This window comes from Balaenoptera physalus, assembly GCF_965194825.1.
Source record: "Balaenoptera physalus genome assembly, chromosome: X".
NCBI classification, from domain to species: Eukaryota; Metazoa; Chordata; class Mammalia; order Artiodactyla; family Balaenopteridae; genus Balaenoptera; species Balaenoptera physalus.
The window spans coordinates 113,051,867-113,075,227 of record NC_138903.1 but is presented as its reverse complement, the minus strand read 5'-3'; the positions used below and the strand labels follow the sequence as shown (position 1 = coordinate 113,075,227).

Here is a 23,361-nt window from a genome sequence, read left to right as displayed (position 1 = left end):
AGCACAATGCCTGGTTGATAGTAAGAAATTATATCATTATCTCACTTAATTGTCACAAAGACCTCATGAGGTAGGTGCTATTAAAAATCTTCCTATGTTACAGAAAAAGAAACAGAAGCTCAGAGTTGTCAAAGTAATTTGACCAAGATCATATAACTAGTAAGTCAGAGAACTGGGATTCAAACCCAGGTAGTCTGGCCCCAGAGCCTGCACTTTTTACCCCTCTGCTAAGCTGGCACTGAAAGAGCTAATGTGCCACAGAAAGGATCAGGAGTGAACATGAGTCAGTGGGTACGGACTTGATAAAACCACTCCATAGGAGAAGGTATCTGACACTGACATTAATCCACATTATCTTATCTGCCCAGATAAAATCTATTGACTCTGCAATAATCATAGCAACCAGGGAAAAAAAAAGAATCTTTTCAGTACCTGAAAAAACAGAAGAGTTGTCCTTAGTGTCTAATTTCTGGTACCAGCTGGATGAGTCCTTTTGCTCTGTAACAAGAAGTTGTGACTGCGCTGGAGAGATAAGGGTCATAGTCAGAATGGAATGACTATTCCATTGAATGGAATATACCATAACCAAAGGCCATTCACTCAGCACTCAAGTGCAGGGGCCAGCGCCATTCTTGAATACAAAGGAAGAGACTAAGAAAATGAGGGCAGCTCTGGGATCATCTGGGACCAGAGGAGGATTACAGTCTGCAGTAAGCTGTCCAAGGAATGAAACTGAAGATTCTGGAAATTGACTCAGTGTCCTTAAAGCTGAATAGACTTATTCCCTAACCTATCCCTGGGGCCATTCCTGAAGAAAAAAAAAATCGCCTATCAAGGCTCTAGGGGTGAGGTACTTTGCTAATGGCCACTTGCCTCTGTACAGCATGTCCCATGCAAATAGTAGAAAGAAAACTGCTGAGGCTTGAGTTACCTTCCTGAGCAGCAAGGACCTCTGAGAGGAACTTCAGACAGTGTTCCTCATCAGGGATTTCAAAGCGGCGCTCTCTGGTCCAGTCCCCCTGAATCCGAATTTTGCAGCCACCTAAAAAGAATGGAAATCCATGTACATATAGCTATGGAAAATAATGTTTTCTTGGGATATTTTCAACTTACCAATTTAATAGGAGAAGGTCCAGATTGCAAATATTCCAGACCTCTAACATGTGAAGCATGCCTATAAGATCAAGGGATTCGGTGTGGTGGTGGTGCCGGGGGTGATGCACAGAGGAAAATCTAATGAAGGCTGATAAACTGTGTAAATGAGCAGCCCAATATAGTGATATGATACATACTGAAATCACAGTTTCCTACATTCTGATATATCGCTCAAATGTCACTGTAGGAACCTCCAAAATCTAGCAGAAGATCAATTCCTCAACCACCCTCCTCCCATCTCCTAGCTGGAAATTCCTACCATTTCAAATCCAAATCATATAGTAAGAGTCTCTGAAGTGTGAAGGGAAAAAAGGAAATATGATGGTTTGTTCCTAGGTACAGATTGTACCCTGGCAATTGAATTTATAAGTAATTAAAAAAGAAAAGCATAATGGGATTGGTTTGAATTATTCTGAAAAGAAGCATCTATACCTCATTTACCTCAAGTGAAAAATGTATGTCTTGAATAAACTCACAAAAACAATATAATGACCCATGTCCAGGAGTGGTCTGGTTCAAGTACAGTCAATTGGAAACCAGTATAATTAGAAGCAAAGTTATCTGGGACTTTAGTTTCTTATGTATATAACATACTGTCTCCCCTTTTCTAATGCCCTCTATTTACCATCAACTGTCTGGATATGGTGACCCAGGAAACCCATGTCCTTGTTTACATTCTTATTTTAACTGATTTATTACATTTATTGCTTTCTCATGGCCCTGGAAACTATAAGCTCCTTAAGGGCAAGAGGAGCTTGTATGCAGGCTGCACATACCGGTTATCCAACACAACACTCTCAATGGTCTCCCGGGGTTGTTTGGGACAGAGGGGCTTCTCAGGACTCAAGACTTCCAAAGCTAAGACAGGGAAAGTCCCAGGCAAACTGGGCTCATCGGTCACTTTATTGATAACAATGACATCAGACTTCACAGACAGAAGAAGGCATTTAATGACTACCAAACTGGACTCTTTCACACTTGTAAATAACAAAGAGATGAGAAAATAAAATGAAAATCGTAGTTTCTTATGGTAGAAATCCACTTCTGAACCTTTGACTCTCTCTTTCTTTGCATTTCTTTAAGTTTCTGTATTCACAGATTTAGTGATCAGAAGACAAGAGATAAACATAGAGGAAAAAAATGAAAAAGAAGGCACCCAAGAGGACCAGCAATAAGAAAATTAATGAGGGTGCCACTGTAAGGTGGAGAAAAAAAGAGGGGGCATGAATAAGGACTGTCAATTAGAGCAGCCTTGAAGATACGATGGGAAAACCTCCTTCAGGGCACAAGTAGTCCTCTCTTTCTCAGATAATTTATATTAAAAGTAGAAAAAAAATTTAAAAAGAGCAGTTTCTACCTGATACAGACTTAGAACAAGAACACATATTCTCTCTGTCCCACAGTCCTTGAAAGATATATTTTAGCATATATAAAAAATAAACTGACCCATTTAACGGACAGAAGATTCCAGAAATTGCTTACAAAATAACACTAGATGCTCTCTCACCATGTTGCATGGGAAAGAGGACAAATTACCCCCACCACCCAACCTTCTACTCTCCTCCCTTCCAGCCCCTATGGCCTCTTTGTGATCAGCAAACACTCCTCTATCTTCAACTTCTCCTCTGAATACTCCCTGCATCTCTCAGTAGTTCTCAACTAAGTGTGCATTAGAATTACCAGAGGCGCTTTTAGGAAATACTGACACTTGGGGCCCCATCCCAGGCCAAGAAAACAGAATCTCTGGGGGTGAAGCCCAGGCACTGGGAGTTTCTAAAACACTCCTCCAGGTGATCTAGTGCATCCAGACTGAAAATCAGAGTCACCTGCAAACTGGCTGGCCCCTGAGACTAGCTCCCCCTGTGGCCCTCTGAACTAGAGGCTATTTATAGTCTTTCACACCCTATGTAATTTAAGACTGATGTCCTTATTTGTCCTAATGCCATCTCCAGACCATTCCCTCTCCTCCTCCCTCATGAAAAATACCTTCTCCTTTGAGGCTCACCCACTGGGCTATGCCAGCTTCTTCCCTTCCCTCCTCCATGAAATCATGTACCAACTTCCCAGAAACTTCCAAATCCAGGCCTGATTAAGACTTCCTCTCCACTCACACCCCTGCTTTAATTTTGCATCCCTGCAAAATTAGCACAGAAAGCTCAGTCAACACCTTCAACTTCCTCATCCAACGACCTTGCCCCTCCACCTCAGCCACCTACTCCCTCAGTCCCTACTGGGACTGCCTCAGTTATACCCTGAACCTTTCATCACAGAAACACCATCACCTCATAAATCTCTAATTCAGATATCCCACTCTGAACTGTTACTCCTTCCAGCTTACCTGCTCTTATGGGAACCTCCAGCGCACTGATCCCTCCACTTACTCAGTATCCATTCACTTCCTCCTGCTTTCACTTCCCTTTTTATCAAACAGATGCTATCATTTCACTCTGTTGCAAAAACCCAGAACTGCCTTACCACTCTGTTCTGGCTAACACCTACATGGCTAACTCCCAACCCTCAGAAATCCAACTAACTGGCTTCTCTGTACTTATGTCTGAGGGAGTAAAACCACACACACACACACACACACACACACACACACACACACACACACACACACACACACACACACACACACACACACACACACACACACACACACACACCCATTATAAATTGACTGCTAAGCTCAACGGGGCCCTATATGATAGGAAGCAATCTAAGTTTCCATAGTCAACTTGTCTCCCACTACTATTTGGAACCACTATTCACACCTTCTCATTTATCCTCAATCTTTGGATCCCCCTCTTCTCAAGCTCTCTTCTTCATACTTTATGAGCTTTACCTCATACTTCAGAGGAAACAGAAGCCATCACATGGAAACCTACCTGTATCTGTACTCATCTTCTCCTTTCTCTTCTGATGCAAGGAAGAAGAGTCCTCCTATCAAAGGCCATCTTCTTTCTGAATTGCAACCCCTCAGGTTCTCTCAGGAATCTCACAACGATTCTCTAGACACCTCCCCCAAGTATCTTTAACCTCTTCCTCACACAGGCTCCTTCTCATCAGCATTAAAATAAATCATGTTCTAAATCCTCCTCATTTAAAAAACAAAAAACCTTCCTGGACCCCATATCTCCCTCCAACTCCGGTCCACCTCTACATTCCCCCTTTGCAGTCAAGCTTTAAAAGACACACAGTTGCTACTTGCTCACCTCCCATTTCTCGCTTTAATCCACTCCAATATGACTTTGGCTCCTACCACCCCTCTGAAATTGCTTTGTTAAGGTCACCAATAATCTTCATATTACTAAATCCAATGGATACTCTTCAGTCATCTTATCAGACCTAGCAGCAGAAATCAACACTTGACCCCTCCTTGAAATAGTCTCTTCCAAAGGCTTCTATGACACCATGCTCATCTATTTTATCTCTCTCTTTGGTCACTAATTTTTAGTGCCCTTTGAAGCATCTCCTCCTCTATGTGAACTTTAAAAAGTGGAGTGAGTTCAATCTTAAACCTTTTTCTCACTGTGTATCAGCACTGTCCAATAGGACTTTCTGTGATGATGGACATGTTCTTTAACTGCACTGTCCAATATGGTAACCAGTGACCTCATGTGGCTAAGGAGTATGTGAAATGTGATTAGTGCTGAGGAACTGAGAAACCGATTTTCTAATTTCGTTCTAATTAATTTAAATAGGCACATACGACTAGTGGCTATGGTATCTGAGAGCACAGCTCTATATACAGTCATATCATCTCTCATGGTTTCAAATACCCTCTATGTGCTAGAGACCCAGACTTTACTTCTGAGCTTCAGATGCATACATTCAACTGCCAATTTATCACCTACACTCAGATGTCTCAAAGAAATCTCAAAGTAAACATAGCTAAAACTGAATTCATGACCCCTACCCCAGGAAAACTCATTCCTCCTGCAATGTTCTTATTTCTGCAAATGGTATCACCATCCACATTCATGCCAGAAATCTGGGATTCATCCTTGACACTTCAGCTCACCCCCTACACCCACACCAACCTCTGTTGATTTAACCTCCAAAAACATTTATCAAATCTGTCCACTTCTCTCCATTCTTACTGCCACCACACTCTCTAGCTTAAACTACTGAAGGAGCCTCCTAACTGGCACCCCAACATAGGCATAAAATCCTTCATATTCTTTCAATTTTTAAAAATCTGAAAATCCAGATTCCTTATCATGGCTTACAAGACCCTACTGGATCTGGTCCTAGCCTGTCCTACCTTGGTGTCTGAGCCTTATTTCAGGCATCCTGGCCTTCTTTCCTTTCAAAGAAAGTGTCAAGCTACTTCCAATTTGGGGCCTTTACACATGCGGTTCCTTTTACCTGGAATACTCTTCCCCATTTTCACCTGTCTCTTACTTATCCCCTCTGGTCTCAATTTAAATATCACTTCTTCAAAGAGGCCTTCCCTGAGTACCCTGCCTAATTTAGTTAGCACTCTTATAAACTCTCTGTATTTCTCCTTGATAGCATTTATCAAAACTGCAATTATGGGGAATTCCCTGGCGGTCCAGTGGTTAGGATCCTGGGCTTCCACTGCAGAGGGCCTGGGTTTGATCCCTGGTCAGGGAACTGAAATCCCACAAACCACGCGATGTGGCCAAAAAAAAAACAACCCCAAAACAAACCAAAAAAACCCCCTGCAATTATACGACTATACCTTATCAGTTTAAATTCTGTTTCCTTCACTAAGTTTCATGAAGTATCATGACTATATTGCTTTCTGCTATATCCCCAGAACACAGTGCCTGGCACATGGAAGGTATTCACATGTTTATGGAATGCACTAATGGATTATAGGCATCTACGTGACACTGGTATCAAACAGCACAGAAGCAAGAACCAAAGCTGGAGGAGCAACCTTATCTATGTTGTTCTCTACTGATTGTGCAGCACTTAGAATAGTGCCTGGCAAATAGAAGGCACTCAACAAATACTTGTTGAATAATGAATAAAAGAGGGTTTAATATTAGGGAATTAGTGTAATACAGTCCATCAATAGGTCAAATAAGGAAGAACAATATAACCATCTCTATAAATACAAAAGACGTTTGATAAAATTCAATATACATTCACCATTTTAAAAACCACACAAACTTGAAATAAATGCAGTTTCTTAACATGGTTTTAAAAAACGCTATCAAATCAACAGGCAATAACATCCTCAACAATGAAGCACCACTTGAGGCATTCTCACTGAAATCAGGACCTAAACATAAATCAGCATCATTATTTAACATTGATCTCCAAATTCTTATTGGTGTAATGAGACATAAAGCAAAACTAATAGTTATAGCTACTAGAAAGAAACAAAACTACTATTTGCAGATGACTAGGGCTGTCTATCAAAACCAAAAAAGAAAATAAACAGCCCCCCAAAAATAAAAATAAATTTCTGTAAAGTGGCTGGATAAAAGATAAATATCTAAAACTCAACAGCTGCTCTGTATACTAGTAATAAGCAATTAGAAGATAAGAGAAAAAAGGTTCCACTGACAATAGCAGCAAACAAATAAAATCCATCAAAAAATAGTTAACCTACAAATGTATGATAGCTATGAAGAAACCGCAAAATGTTACTGAGAGATATAAAGAGAAACTGAGTAAGTAGAGATATACCATGTTCCTTGACAGTGACTTAATTTTATAAAGGAGTTAATTTAATAAAATTTGGTGCATAACTATGGTGAAATATTAGCCATTAAAAATCATGTTTTTGGAGGAAACAAGATGGCGGAGTAGAAGGACGTGCTCTCACTCCCTCTTGCGACAGACACCGCAGAAATACAAAGCATCCTAAGAGACTACTACAAGCAACGCTATGCCAATAAAATGGACAACCTGGAAGAAATGGACAAATTCTTAGAAAGGTATAACCATCCAAGACTGAACCAGGAAGAAACAGAAAATATGAGCAGACCAATCACAAGTAATGAAATTGAACCTGTGATTGAGAATCTTCCAACAAACAAAAGTCCAGGACCAGATGGCTTCACAGATGAATTCTATCAAACATTTAGAGAAGAGCTAACACCCATCCTTCTCAAACTCTTCCAAAAAATTGCAGAGGAAGGGACACTCCCAAACTCATTCTATGAGGCCACCATCACCCTGATACCAGACAAAGATACTACAAAAAAAGAAAATTACACATCAATATCACTGATGAATATAGATGCAAAAATCCTCAACAAAATACTAGCAAACAGAATCCAACAACACATTAAAAGGATCATACACCACAGTCAAGTGGGATTTATCCCAGGGATGCAAGGATTCTTCAATATACGCAAATCAATCAATGTGATACACCATATTAACAAACTGAAGAATAAAAACCATATGATCATCTCAATAGATGCAGAAAAAGCTTTTGACAAAATTCAACACCCATTTATGATAAAAACTCTCCAGAAAGTGGGCATAGAGGGAACCTACCTCAACATAATAAAGGCCATATACGACAAACCCACAGCAAACTTCATTCTCAATGGTGAAAAACTGAAAGCATTTCCTCTAAGATCAGGAACAAGACAAGGATGTCCACTCTCACCACTATTATTCAACATGGTTTTGGAAGTCCTAGCCATGGCAATCAGAGAAGAAAAAGAAATAAAAGGAATACAAATTGGAAAAGAAGAAGTAAAACTGTCACTCTTTGCTGATGACATGATACTATACATAGAGAATATCCTAAAATGCCACCAGAAAACTGCTAGAGCTAATCTATGAATTTGGTAAAGTTGCAGGATACAAAATTAATGCACAGAAATCTCTTGCATTCCTATACACTAATGATGAAAAATCTGAAAGAGAAATTAAGGAAACACTCCCATTTACCATTGCAACAAAAAGAATAAAACACCTAGAAGTAAACCTACCTAGGGAGACAAAAGACCTGTATGCAGAAAACTATAAGACACTGATGAAAGAAATTAAAGATACCAACAGATGGAGAGATATACCATGTTCTTGGATTGGAAGAATCAATATTGTGAAAATGACTATACTACACAAAGCAATCTACAGATTCAATGCAATCCCTATCAAATTACCAATGGCATTTTTTACAGAACTAGAACAAATCATCTTAAAATTTGTATGGAGACACAAAAGATCCCAAATAGCCAAAGCAGTCTTGAGGGAAAAAAAACAGAGCTGGAGGAATCAGACTCCCTGACTTCAGACTATACTACAAAGTTACAGTAATCAAGACAATATGGTACTGGTACAAAAACAGAAATATAGATCAATGGAACAGGATAGAAAGCCCAGAGATAAATCCACACACCTATGGTCAACTAATCTATGACAAAGGAGGCAAGGATATACAATGGAGAAAAGACAGTCTCTTCAGTAAGGGGTGCTAGGAAAACTGGACAGCTACAGGTAAAAGAATGAAATTAGAACACTCCCTAACACCATATACAAAAATAAACTCAAAATGGATTAGAGACCTAAATGTAAGACCGGACACTATAAAACTCTTAGAGGAAAACATAGGAAGAACACTCTTTGACATAAATCACAGCAAGATCTTTTTTGTTCCACCTCCTAGAGTAATGAAAATAAAAAGAAAAATAAACAAATGGGACCTAATGAAACTTAAAAGCTTTTGCAAAGCAAAGGAAACCACAAGCAAGACGAAAAGACAACCCTCAGAATGGGGGAAAATATTTGCAAACGAATCAACGGACAAAGGATTAATCTCCAAAATATATAAACAGCTCATGCAGCTCAATATTAAAGAAACAAACAACCCAATCCAAAATGGACAGAAGACCTAAATAGACATTTCTCCAAAGGAGACATACAGATGGCCAAGAAGCACATGGAAAGCTGCTCAACATCACTAATTATTAGAGAAATGCAAATCAAAACTACAATGAGGTATCACCTCACACCAGTTAGAATGGGCATCATCAGAAAATCTACAAACAACAAATGCTGGAGAGGGTGCGGAGAAAAGGGAACCCTCTTGCACTGTTGGTGGGAATGTAAACTGATACAGCCACTATGGAGAACAGTATGGAGGTTCCTTAAAAAACTAAAAATAGAATTACCATATGATCCAGCAATCCCACTACTGGGCATATACCCAGAGAAAACCATAATTGAAAAAGACACATGCACCCCAATGTTCATTGCAGCACTATTTACAACAGCCAGGTCATGGAAGCAACCTAAATGCCCATCGACAGACGAATGGATAAAGAAGATGTGGTACATGTATACAGTGGAATATTACTCAGCCATTAAAAGGAACGAAATTGAGTCATTTGTTGAGACATGGACGGATCTAGAGACTGTCATACAGAGTGAAGTAAGTCAGAAAGAGAAAAACAAATATCGTATATTAACGCATGTATGTGGAATCTAGAAAAATGGTACGGATGAGCTGGTTTGCAGAGCAGAAGTTGAGACACAGAGGCAGAGAACGGACGTATGGACACCAAGGGGGGAAAACCATGGTGGGGTGGGGTGGTGGTGTGCTGAATTGGGCGATTGGGATTGACATGTATACACTGATGTGTATAAAATTGATGACTAATAAGAACCTGCAGTATAAAAAACCAAACAAACAAATAAAACAACTAACACTAAAAAAAAACAAACAAACCATGTTTTTAAATAATTTTAAATGACATGGGAAAAGGTCACAATATAATGTTAAATGAAAATGCAGGATAAAAACTACATATGAGGATTCCAATTATGTAAAAATATAAATAAAAGACTGGAAGGAGATACATGAAAATGTTAATTACAGTGGTGATCTCTAAGTTGCAGGAGCATAATTTTAATTTGATACTTCAAACTCTTCTGAATTTTCCAAATTGTACATAATGAGGATGTATTACCTGTATAATCAGAAAAAATTTTTTTAAATGTTTAATACTAACATCCAGACAGTGGGAAAATACACAGTTACAGTAAAATCAGGCCTGCTTAACAAACCCAAGGTCTCCCTCCAGCGACATACTGTGTACTCTAAAGGTTTATATATGAAGCCTAAGGATGAAGATAAAAATCTAGTTTCAGTGCAAATATTAATAAATGGGCAGAAATAACAAAGGATTTTATTCAAGCGGTTACTTAACTACTTCCCATATGATCCAGTGACTTGAACTCTGGACAGAGCAACACATGGTTAATTTCTACGCAGGCGAGACCAACAAAACGAATCCTATAAATTAGGTGTTTGTAAGAGAAAAGGCACAGCTCAGTTTAACTTTTCAGCTTTGGATCAAATACCTATTTCCACACTAAGAACAGGACATTTAGGTATCTAATTTCAGCAGATTTCAGCAGCAATGTCAGTCACTGCTGAACAAACTTTGCTCAAATTTTGCTTTATTAGTGTTGTTCTTGCCTTCTGCTTTTTCTGTACAATAAGACATAGCTATTAAGTTATTTGCTCTCTTGGATATCTGCAGTAGAAGCTAGAAGCTGGAAGTGCTCAGCCTTTCAGGATCAACCCTTAAGACTTCCAAAATCTATGACCAAAAGAAAGAATTAATAAAACCCAAACCAGAAAAAGTCTATCTAAACTTTGCAATACAAAATAATAGTGCCAAGGACAGGGACTGTGTCTAAGCAAAATTATGTATAAACTGATAGTCCCAAGCTAAGGGCCAAGCCCCACTCATCCAAGGACTCAGCCAAGAGATAAGGTAACCCATTTGATTTAGATTCATGTGGTCATATACTCTTTCCCACAGCAAACACAGAGTAGATACAGTAGCTTTCAAGTGCCCATTTTCTCCTCCCCATGTTATCAGAGTACAATTTTAGATGATAAATGGAGAACAGCTTGCACAGAAAGTCAGTGATGATTTGCTTCAAACAGATAAAAATGAGAGAACAGAAACAGTGAGAAGGAAGACCATGTTCTCGCTGATAAAGAAATGCCTTGAGAGGATGGGCTTAAATAAAAGACCAAAATTATTTTAAGAAAAAAAAAGGTATCCCTGGTACAAGAGGGACTCTGTAGTCTCCCCAAATAATATAACAAACAAAGGAAAACATTATGATTTAAAATGCAAAAATAAAAAATGGATGAGGGGAGAAAAGCTTAAAACATAACAGCAGTTAAAAAAAAACACTCATAAACCTTATGTGCTTTAAACACTTTCTGGCCCTTCCTACAATTTTCAGTTCCACAGCAATGACTTAACTGATAGCAACAATACTGGTAGTTCAAAGAAGTTCAGCATTAGAAAAGCAGATCATACTTTCAACTTTTTAAAGATTCTTGCCAGCCACCTGCTTTTTCTTAAGCTTAGGCTAAATGTTTGTGGGAGGTAATGCTAATTTGTATGGCTGCCTTAAGAAAATGGAGAATACAGGATAAAATGGTAAGATAAAAGTTGTGCAAAAAAGGTGTCTTAAATACAGTGGGTATTCAAGTAAATATTTGTTGAATGAAAATCAACTCCATTCAGAAAGATACTCACTGTTTGAAGCTATGTCAATCAAAAGAGTTTCTTCCGCTTCTGAAGGAAAAGAAGAAAGAACAGAATCAGGGAAGAGAAAACCATTCATTACAACCAAAAGAAGTATACACCTAACTAAATAACTACTTCTCTCAATCACCACTCCTAGGTTTTAGAACACACGAAAAAAATCCTTTGCTTTTTTGTTTAGCATTTTTCAAAGGGGATTTTAATAGCACTACGTTCTAAAGACTATGAGCAATTCAACTAAAAGAAAAATTAACAAGTAACCACATGGAATGCCTCAAAGCAAATCAAGCAATGACCATAGTAGGGAATATAACATGTGAATCCAAGTGAAGGTGTTTAATTCCCCTCAACTATAACACACTAATTTAATATAATCTAACTGTATCACTTAGGTAATTGTTATAAAAAGCCAAGAAAGTGACCCCAAAGGCCTAAAGGTGAATTACCTTCTTAACTCAAATCTAGTCTCTGAAAATTTCCCAGGGACCTCATTACCTCCACCCCTGTCCCATATAGGAGCAGAGAATACTTGAAGTTCTTTATCTTCAGTCTACCATTAACACTTGTGGATCCAAGGCTTACCACACCCAACAAGGAAGTATAAAATGGGCCAAAGCACAGTCTCCAAGTTCAGAGTTCTCTTTTCTCTCTATGGCTCACCTGGACTTCCTTCCTTACCTCTAGTGTCTAGACCCAACCCATCTCTTCCTCTCTGACTTCCCTGGATTTGGCCAACGGCACCTGCCAGGCCCTCCTGGCTAGTTAAACTCTGGGTACTGACTCCTTGGGATTCGTTTGGATCTACCTTGGCCAAATGGAGTAGGCTCAGCCTTTTCTAGTTCTCTCACTAGCCTGGACTGTATATTTGGCTCCATTACACAGGTGCAACAGAAGCAACTGATAATTACCTAAGTTGTCTAATATTCGAGAATAGTCTCGATACTTTTACTAGCATGATGAATGAAGCAAGGGACAACAGTGCATCAGGGCATAGGTATTACATGTTCACAACTGCTATTTGATAACTTTAATTCTTTAAAACCGAAGTACTTAGAGACTTTTCAAAATAGATGTACAGGTTGGGAAACAAAGGATGTGAAAACTCAAGGAGGTAACCGTTCCTTTTGTCATGGGGAACTACTGTGTGTGTGCACACATATTTTCCTAGATTCCAATCTAGCAACCTGCCATCTATTTCTTATTAAAAATAAGACTAAGAGAAACCGGGTAAACAAGACTCTAGAAGTATTGATAGCACAAAAAGGTATAGAGTTAATAGGATACTAACGTCACGTTCTTTGGCTTTTCTCCTCCTTAAAGGGCTGAGCATGTAACAAAGGGTACTACACTATGAAAAGTGAGGTGACCACAGTAACTTACTATAGCATGCAGGTGCCTCGTTCAATATGTCTCTCTCACACAGGGCAGGCTAAATGGCTAAATAAAAGACTTCATTCTTTTATACAATGTGGATTCTATTCACTGTGGGTATTTTTAATTCTTAATACATGCTCTCTTAAGAAGTCATGCCCACTTAGTATTTCTACTTACAGAGATAAATCCTAAGGAAATAAGAGACATGCAGGAAGATTCATTACTTATTTATACTAACAAAAAATAACCTGAATGTCAAACACAGGGAATAACTACAATATAGGCCATTCATAAAATGGAATAGTATACAGCTATTAATAGCATGTAAAAGCACTTATAATATGATGGCATGTGGAACAGACAAAAAACTACATACAGTATGAGTCCCACCTACCCTAAAAGTTACAGGTGTAGAAAAAAGGAAAATGTTAGGTGTTTATCTCTGAAGGATGTGAATTTACTTATTTCCTTTATAATTTTCTGTTCTTTCCAAACTTTTTACAGTATATATATATTAGTTTTGTGATAAAAAAAAGTTGAATGTAGTTTAAGAAAGAAGCCATGCAAGGGAGGATTCAAGTTTTCCAAGAAGCTACAGCTGACACAGAATGCCTGTCTGATGAAGGCAATGAACCCACTGGCAACACAATGCACTTGTTCTCTAATAATCAATTTCCTTTCTAGAGCAATGTGAAATGACAGAAGCAACACCTCCTACACAAACCTCCCAATTTTTGAGTCTCATTGTAGCAGATGAAACAACAGATTTTCTGTTCTCTTTCCCCAAATTTGAAGGCAGGAAGCCAAATACTTCCTCCCCAGAGTCGATTTTCTTATGATTCACCAATGCAAAGGTTTGAGAATCAGCACAATTGAGTGTAAGGTATTACAATCTGGCAAGGCTTGTTGCCAAATGTTTTAATTTCAGATAGTGTGGGGAGAAAGTGCTGAACGCATGTGAATTCAAGTGACCTTGATACTTTACAATGAGCAGTGTATCAGTTAAACCCAAGAATGTGATTTAAATCCACATATAGATTCATCAGCATAAAAGACTACCTACATAGGTAACAGACTACTTACATCTCTAACCCCAGCCAGGGTAGCAGGTAAGAATATATATATTTCAATATAATCCTTCAGGGCTCTTAAACAAAGCATTTATCATCTTCTCAATGGTAGATTAGTAATGTTATCTTTTTGCACAAAGTGTAATACATTTCATTTTATGTGCAGTGACAAATTTAAATATGTATGGTATTACACAAAGCAATAATGACCAAGGAAAAACATTATAAAACTAGCTAAGCAATTAAAGCTAGTACCTTGAACACATCTAAAGTGGCTATTTATAGGAATGATATCTTGAACATGCTGTTCCTTCTTGTGCAACCGGATTATTAGCCTAGGAAACAGAAGAATGCATCAACGAATAGCTACTGAAAAACTCAAACATTTAACAACAAAATACATTGCTGTGTTGTATACAAATCTAGTCTGTATTTATTAGACTTGCTGTATCTTGTTCCCTAGATCTGAGCATCATGATAGATATTGCTTTAGGTCTAAAAGCATATTAGTGGTGATCAGTATCTGAATACCCACAATTCTATGCCATAGAGAACATAAAATAGTCTATGTCCTAAAAACAGTTTACAAACTTAAGAGCATGAATTACAGTGCACACACCTTCAGATTACGCATACCAGAGAGAAGAACTAATAGCTAGGTGTGAAGTCCAAGAGGGCAGGGACTATGGCTGTCTTTTCACCACAGTATTTCTAGCACCTAGTACAGTACCTGGCACATAGTAGTCACTCAAGTTTGTTGAATAAATGTATTATAAATTTCATCAATTAGCTTTCTGGTTATATTCCCATGGCTTTTATCAAAGAATGATTCTATCTCTTCAAACAAATATACAGGTTCATGGAGAAGTAAGAGGAGGTGCCCAGCCAGCTGAATCAGTCAAAATAATCCCAGTGACCAATAAGGTAGCAGATATCACAACCAGATTGCCTTTACATCCCTTGTGTTTTTACCATGGTTTCTAATTTCATGCTAGTACTTCTGGTAAGCATGACTGAACTTGGCCCCCCAGTATGAAATGCAAGATTTCTAAATTCCTATGTACTCCTGAAATACTAATTTTCATTTACTACTTATTCTTAGTGGCCCACAGTCAAGGTATAACCTACTGGTAAATGGCCATTCTGAACATCTCCTACCTTCCCCCCAAATCACTCTTCAGGTGGTTCTTTTTGCCAGGAACACTCTTCTTTTCTTCCTGAGACCTAGCTCAACTATCACCTCCTCTGTGAAACTTGGCCTCATGCCCTTTGCCTGCCCCTCAAATAGAGCACCTTAACACACTCTGTTATAGTTACATTTATTTCCCTCAGATTTGAGCTCCTTGAAAGCAAAGACCCTATCATATTCAGTTTTGTCACCTACTTAATAGATGCTCAATAAATATTGGTTGAATAAACAAACATTTAATTAAGCTATAAACAGAGATGAATTTCTAAATACACCTGTTCAACATGTGATATTAGAAGTCATTGTTCTGAAAGGTTTGATTTCCATTTTGTTGTCTTTTGGGGAGGCTTATCGTTTTAGCTTTTTGAAATTTTTTTCAAATGTGTTAACTTTGAAGGAGTTAACTTGGGGAAAGGAACTGCTTAGACAGGACTAAGGGAAATAAAAGTATTAATGCTGTCTTTCTGCTCTGATCCTGCTTGCCTAATTTGCAGGGGTTTAATATTTTAAGATGACTACAAGAATATGGGGCAGGCCCTTTTCAAACTGCAAAGTTCATGAGTCAAGCAGAGAATCCTATAAACCCAGATGGAGACTAGAAAGTAGATAAGACTGACAAAGCAAGGGTCAAGGAGGAAGAGCTTACTTTGAGGAAGATGAACACAAACCAATATAATTCCCAAGTAACATAGTACAGAAATGGTGTTGAACATCAGCAGTAAAGATTCAACTGGATTGTATTGTTAAAAACCATCACAAAACAGACAATGACATGGATGGACCTTGAGGGCATTATGCTAAGTGAAATAAGTCAGACAGAGAAAGACAAATACCATATGATCTCACTTATGTGTGAAATCGAAAAACAAAAACCAAAAATACTGAACTCATAGACACAGAGAACAGATTGGTGGTTGTCAGAGGCAGGGGGTGGGGGGAATGAAATGGGTGAAGGGGGTCAAAAGGTACAAATTTCCAGTTATAAAATAGATAAGTCATGGGGATGTAATGTACAGCGTGATGACTATACTTAATAACAGTGTACTGTATATTTAAAAGTTTTTAAGAGAATAAATCTTATGGACCTAGTTGCAGGGCAGGAATAAAGAGGTAGACATAGAAAATGGACTTGAGGACACGGGGTGGGAGGGCGAAGCTGGGGCGAAGTGAGAGTATCATCGATATACATACACTACCCAACGTAAAATAGTTGGCTGGTGGGAACCAGCAGCATAGCACAGGGAGATCGGCTCTGGTGCTTTGTGATGACCTAGAGGGGTGGGGTAGGGGGGATGGGAGGGAGGCTCAACAGGGAGGGGCTATGGGGACATGTGTATGCATATGGCTGATTCGCTTTGTTGTGCAACAGAAGCTAACATGGTATCGTGAAGCAATTATACTCCAATAAAGATCTATTTAAAAAAAAAGAGAGTAAATCTTAAAAGTTCTCATCACAACAGGGCTGCCCTGGTGGCGCAGTGGTCAAGAATCCGCCTTCCAATGCAGGGGACACGGGTTCGAGCCCTGGGCCAGGAAGATCCCACATGTCGCGGAGCAACTAAGCCCGTGTGCCACAACTACTGAGCCCATGTGCCACAACTACTAAAGCCTGCATGCCTAGAGCCCATGCTCTACAACAAGCGAAGCCACCGCAATGAGAAGCCTGCGCACCACAATGAAGAGTAGACCCCGCTCGCCGCAACTAGAGAAAGCCTGTGCGCAGCAACGAAGACCCAATGCAGTCAAAGATATAAATAAATAAATAAATAAATTTATTTTAAAAAAAGTTCTCATCACAAGAAAAAAATTGTTAACTATGTGTGGTGATGAATGTTAACAAGAATTATTGTGGTGATCATTTCACAATATATACAAATATCAAGTAATTATGTTATACACCTGAAACTAATACAATGTTATACATCAATTATTTCTCAATTTAAAAGAGAAATGCAACCTCCCCCCAAAACAACCCATCACAAAACATAAACTGGGAATTTAAGTCAATTCCACAAATATTTATTTAATATCTACTGCATGTTAGTCACTAAATAAATTGTAACAAGAGAGTAGGGCTAAGAATAAGAATAAAAATTCTACCTAAATCTAATCATTCCTTTCAACACAGAAAGGTGAAAAATAATAGGTATATGGCAAAAAAATGGAAATCAGAATTTGGTAGTTGGAAACAGAAAAGAGTAAAAAATTGTGAATGCAGACCCAGCATTATCCCTAGGAAATACTTCGATTTGTTCAAGGAAGGTTAAAGATGAAACAACAGGTGGCATCATAATCCATTTGCCTTGAAAAAATGAATGTTAGTGTTTGATTCCTTGCGTGCAAAAAAGCCTTACCTTTAATTGTAATTTTAGTCTCTCAAGTAAATTTCTCCTATGGTTGATAGCAGGAACTACAGAACTAAAGAATGCAATAGGCTTCAAGTTCTAGGATAAAAAGGCCCAAAGTAAAAAAGTTCTGGACACTCAAGTCAGAGAAGGCACCCAAGAGACAAGGATTTGAGGGTTATATATGGTTTGACAGTATCAGGTGTCTCCAATAAATGATTTCAAAAGAAACTTCTCAGACAATGTAATGACTCAGACAAATGACTTAACCTCTCTGTACCTCAACTTCTATATCTAGAAAAGGGGGATGATGATGATGATATTACAATTTCACAGTAACCCTCACATGAGGGTTAAATGAACTAATTCATGAAATGCTTAGAACAGTACCTGATACACATCAAGCCATTGAGTGTTAGTTGTGCTATACCCTTAACTTTTACAGAACTGGAATACAGAATTTGATTTCTCTATGGGGAGGACACAAATAATCAGGAGAGCTACCACTGCAAGTTTAAAAGTTCTTCCAGTACAAGAGACCAGATAGAATAAGGCATTTACCTCAAGGCCAGCTGCTCACTCCCTTATCAGCTGAATAGAGTTCCAAACCTACCAAACCAAGGGACCAGATCCTGGGATGTGGTCATCTCAACAATGTAGCTATTTTATTTAATCCTTATAATTTTGTTTTTAAGAAGAGGAAACCGAGGCGCAAAAAATTTACTGATTTGCCCAAGGCTTACATCTTCCCACCCTATTCTTGCCTTTGGAAGTGGCAGTGGTGTTCCACTTTTCAATTCACTTTTCTGTTGAATTTACTTTCATTAAACTGGTCTTCCAGGGTTTGATGAAATCTGGGAAAAATAAAATGAATTTATCACTTCAACAGAACTGACCAAGCAGGATCTAGGGAAGAGCTACCTCCATAGAACCAGTTGACGTCCAGTTGAGAGTGACGCCAAGAGCCTCAGAAAAGGGCAGGCTAGGCCAGTGTGAATTTCTTCTCTGTAAACTGGACAGCACAGATAAAGATTGAGTCTGGACAATCTAAAAGCAGGGACTGAGAAAAATTGTTTTTAAGCAGAATCCAATGTTGGGGGATGGCAGGATTTAAATGATCAACAATTAAAAAATTTTCAGCGATCAACAATTCTTCACTGATGTCAAGAAACCAGTGAACAGCCAGGGGAGGTGGCTTGGGCACACGGCGATAGGGACCTACCTATGATATGTGATGGTCATCAGGGATACTTTAGATGAGGCATTAGTGGCAAGGGAGATCAGCAGTATAGTGATGGCTTGTCAAAATCTTTTGATCAATGAGTCAACAGTCTTTACTGAGCTCCTATGTGCAAGGCAGGGTGGAAGGTAACACACCCTGATGAAATGTCAAATGTCGTTTACATTTCTACACATTTCATTACTTTTACTAACTGTCAAGTCAATAAGTGAGGCAGTTACTGGCCTACACAAAACCATTACTGAATTAATGAGTATGCCTCCAAGCACATGGAATAAGGGGGTGGTGAGACTGGAGGAACCAGCTGAATGAGGTTAAGAAAAGGCACCTCTGTAAGGTTAACAATGAAGCGTTTCTACAGTACTTATACTTTTTGTAAACCACTTTCGCATTTATTATTCTCCCAGTTAAAACTCCAAAGGCTATAAATTAAAGCAGTTAATGTTTTTATTAAACTGATGAGGACACTAAGGCCCAGAAAGCTTTATTAACTAGCCCAGGATTACACAACCCATGTCAGTTGCAGGGGCAGGAACTAAGAACCCAGGCTTCCTGCTTCCCCGCCCATTGAGTCCTTCCACTGAGCCACACGGACAGGAGCAATCAATCCACCGGCTTGGAAGCTGAGGACAAAGCTCGGTGGTTAGAGCACTGGCACGTCACACCTGGGCCCGAACCTGTTGCCTGCGCGGCCTCAGTGGGAGGAGGGTGGGTGGCTTGTCGCGGTTTGGGGTTGGGAGGTAATGGGAGGCTCCCCTCCTCTGTGGGTATCAGGTGGTTACTTACTCATACTGCCCGTTCCTCTGGACTAGGGTTAGGGCGCAGGGCTCCCGGACAGGACCCTTCATCTCCATACCCTCAATAGTATGCAGGCGCTAGTCAAGGGTCTCTTCTAGAAGCGCTGCCCGGAAGGGGACCCGCGGTGTGGGGTGGAGGGAGGCTCCCGCCCCTCAGCCCACCCTCCCTCCCCAGGGTCGGAGACAGCGCCTCCCGCGCCGGCCCCCCTCCCCCGCTCAGCTCGGCCTCGGGTCCTGACCGCCCCCTAGCCGCCCCTCCGCCGCGATCCGCAGTCCCGCGGACCCCCGCCCCCGCCCCACGCGGCCTCCCCTCCCCCCTTCTCTCAGGCGGATACGGCAAGGGGCTGGACTCCAACCGGGAGCGGCGGCTCCATCCCGGCAGCTTCCAGGCTCGGCGGGGCTGCGGACTGCGGGCGGATCCGACGACACTGCCTCCCGCGTCCTCACACCCCCTCGCCTCGGCTGCGCGTCCTTAGAGAAACGGCTCCGTGCCGGGCACGGGGTGCCGGGCGCGGGGAGCCGGGCGCAGGGAGCCAGGCGCGGGGAGCCGGGAGCCGTGAGCCGGGAGCCGGGAGCCTGACCCGAGAGAGAGCGGCGCCTCCCGCCCCCGCCAGTTTTCCAGGCCGCCGCAGATTCCGCCCCCTGCGGCCAACCTGCGGAACTGCAGGGAGAGACCCGTCGGACCGGGGGCGTCTCCCCCACATCCAGCAAGGGATACGCTTTCAATGCTGCCTGTGACAACAGACTTGCTCTGGTGACTTTGAAGATTGCCATAGAAACAAAGCACAGTCATACCAATGAGGGAACTCAGAGGTGTTGGGGCCACTAGGACCTACGTCATCCATTCAAAAAATCCTTGTTATGGTTAATAGAATGCACCGTACTGATTATCATACCTCTCAGATGTCCCCCCTACTTCTTCCTTCCACCACCTAAATAGGAAAAATCCCCAAAGCTCAGACCTTTGCTTTCTTTGGTCCCCCTCTAGGTCACCTCTAAGCAGGCAAGGACCAAATACATATCTCTGGCCCAGATTCCTTGCCTCATATAACCCATTGTTACCAAAGCATTGGATGACAAAACTAACTCATCGTTATTTCACACAGTGACCCAGGCTTGAAATTTCAAAGCCATATGCTTGCTTCCTCTCTCCTAATTGCTCTGTAGCCAATGAGCCAACAAATCTTGTTAATATGTTCTTTGGAATTACTTTTAGGTTCCTTGTTTTCTCGCCATTCACACTGCCATCACTTTAGTGTAAGCCCTTGTGATATCACCTTTGACCATTTTACTCTGTTGACAGTCATAAGAATATTCTTCCCAGAGTAATGTTTCAATTGTGTTATTCATTTGCTCAAGAATCTACCATGACCTATATTTCAAGACTGATTTAAACCTATAGTAATTAAGACAGTGTGGTATGGAGGTAGACAGACCAATGGAACGAAATACAGAGTCCCAAAACAGATCTACACATATATGGAAAGTTGTTATGCAGCATATTTGACATTTTAAATCAGTGAGGGAAAATGGATTATCCACTAAATGGTGCTGGAACTATTGATAATCGACATGGAAAATTATAAAATTAGATCCCTATCTCACACCATAGAGAAAAAAAATCAATACCTGGTGGAATAAAGATCTAAATGTGAAAAGCAAATCTTTACAACTTTCAGAAGAAAATAGGAGAATATCATTATAACCTTGGAATAGGGAATGAGAATGATTACTTAAGACACTAAAAAGCACAAACAATAAGGGAATTGTTTGACACATTTAACTACATTAAATTTCAAAATGTACGCACTTCGAGATAACATAAACAACTTAAAAGACAAGCCACAGACTGGGAAAATATGTTTTCAATGCATATAACTAACAAAGGATAATCTATGAGGTTCTACACTCTAGCTGTCATCACCTCTCTGACTTCCTCTCCCACCACTCTCTCCAACTCACTCTGCTTAATGAAACACTGCTCCATGCTATTCCTAGGACTTGCCAGGCACACTCTTGCCTCAGGGCCTTTGCACTTGCTGTTCACTCTGCCTGCACTCTTACCTTCTTCAGGTCTTTGCTCAAAACTCACTTTCTCAGTGAGGTCTTCCTAGAGAACTTTACTTAAAATTGCAGTTCAACAATTTCCTTTCCCACTCCCATACACACATGCTCCCTATCCCTCTTCCCTATTAATTTTTTCTCCAGAGGATTTATCATTATCCATTATTCTATCTATTTTACTTATCAATTGTGTTTATTGTTTACCTTCCCCTACTAGAATGTAAGTTCCATGAGGGCAGGGATTTTTATCTGTTTGGATCATTCCTGCATTCCCAGTGCCTAGAACCATTCCCTGGAACAAAGTAGATGCTAGAAAAATATTGATTAAATGTTTTGGCTTTTTGGCCACAAGGCATGTGGGATCCTAGTTCCCCGACCAGGGATCGAACCCGCACCCCCTGCATTGGAAGGTGAAGTCTTAACCACTGGACCACCAGGGAAGTCCCATGATTAAATGAATGAATGAATTCGTATCTAGAATGTATAAGAACCCCTACAAATCAGTGAGAAAAAAAGGAAAGAAACCTAGTAGAAAAACTGACAAGATATATGAATAAGCAATTCATAGTCAAGGAAACCCAAATGGGCCAAAAGGACATGAAAGGGTGCTTCACCTCATTACTACTCAGGGAAATAAAAAATTCAAGCCATTGCAGCAACACGGATGGACCTAGAGATTCTCCTACTGAGTGAAGTAAGTCACACAGAGAAAGACAAATATCATATGATATCGCTTATATGTGGAATCTAAAAAAAAGGCTACAAATGAACTTATCTACAAAACCGAAATAGAGTTACGGATGTAGAAAATAAACTTGTGGTTACCAGTGGGTAAAGGGAGGAGGGATAAATTGGAAGATTGGGATTGACACATACACACTACTATATATGAAAGAGATAACTAAAAAGGACCTACTGTATAGCACAGGGAACTCTACTCAATACCCTGTAATGGCCTATATGGGAAAAGAATCTAAAAAAGAGTGGATTTATGTATTTGTATAATAGATTCACTTTGCTATACACCTGAAACTAACACAACATTGTAAATCAATTATACCCCAGTAAAAATTTTAAAAAATTCAAGCCATGAGATACTATGAAACAATCATTGCTTTGACAAAAATGTAAAAATTCAGACAATACCAAGTGCTGTTGAGAACGTAGAACACATAGAACTCTGATCACTGCTATAAGGAGTATAGGTTGGTAGAACTGCTATGAAGAGCCATTTGACATTGTATAATAAAGTTGTATAGGCAATACCCTTCAACCCAGAAATTCCATTTCTAGCTACAGACCTGGGCAAAATTCTAACCTTTGTGCACAAGGAGACATGTAAAAGAATGCTCATTGCAGCATGATTGGTAATCTCAAAAAAAAAAAAAAAAGGAAGCAAATTAAATGTCCATCAGTAGGTGAATGAATAAATAAATCATGGTATTCATGAAGTTGAATACTATTTGGAAATTAAAATGAATAGCTCAAGCTACATGTATGAACAGAGTAAAATCTCAAAAATATAATGTTGAGCATAAAGAGAAAATTACAAAACATGTACAGTATATAAAGTCTGAAAATATTACCTGTTGCTTATGGCTACATACATACAA

The 23,361-nt window shown here is 39.7% G+C and overlaps 1 protein-coding gene across 4 annotated transcripts in view; it reads right to left on the bottom strand.

The window, feature by feature from the left end:
• Positions 1-20,279, bottom strand: part of OCRL (OCRL inositol polyphosphate-5-phosphatase) — a 52,505-nt gene extending 32,226 nt beyond the window's left edge. For 2 of the 4 annotated variants that reach the window (XM_082446097.1, XM_082446098.1), the window contains exons 1-6: positions 20,020-20,279; positions 19,674-19,744; positions 14,369-14,448; positions 11,661-11,699; positions 932-1,042; positions 433-522 (exon numbers count right to left, since the gene is read on the bottom strand). In XM_082446097.1, the coding sequence (XP_082302223.1) occupies positions 433-522; positions 932-1,042; positions 11,661-11,699; positions 14,369-14,448; positions 19,674-19,744; positions 20,020-20,058 (430 nt within the window). In that variant the 5' untranslated portion in view covers positions 20,059-20,279. Of the gene's footprint in view, positions 1-432; positions 523-931; positions 1,043-11,660; positions 11,700-14,368; positions 14,449-19,673; positions 19,755-20,019 lie in introns of those variants that run through there. The other 2 variants (XM_082446099.1, XM_082446100.1) reach the window with 2 other exon arrangements.
• Between the last annotated feature and the right edge of the window lie 3,082 nt (positions 20,280-23,361).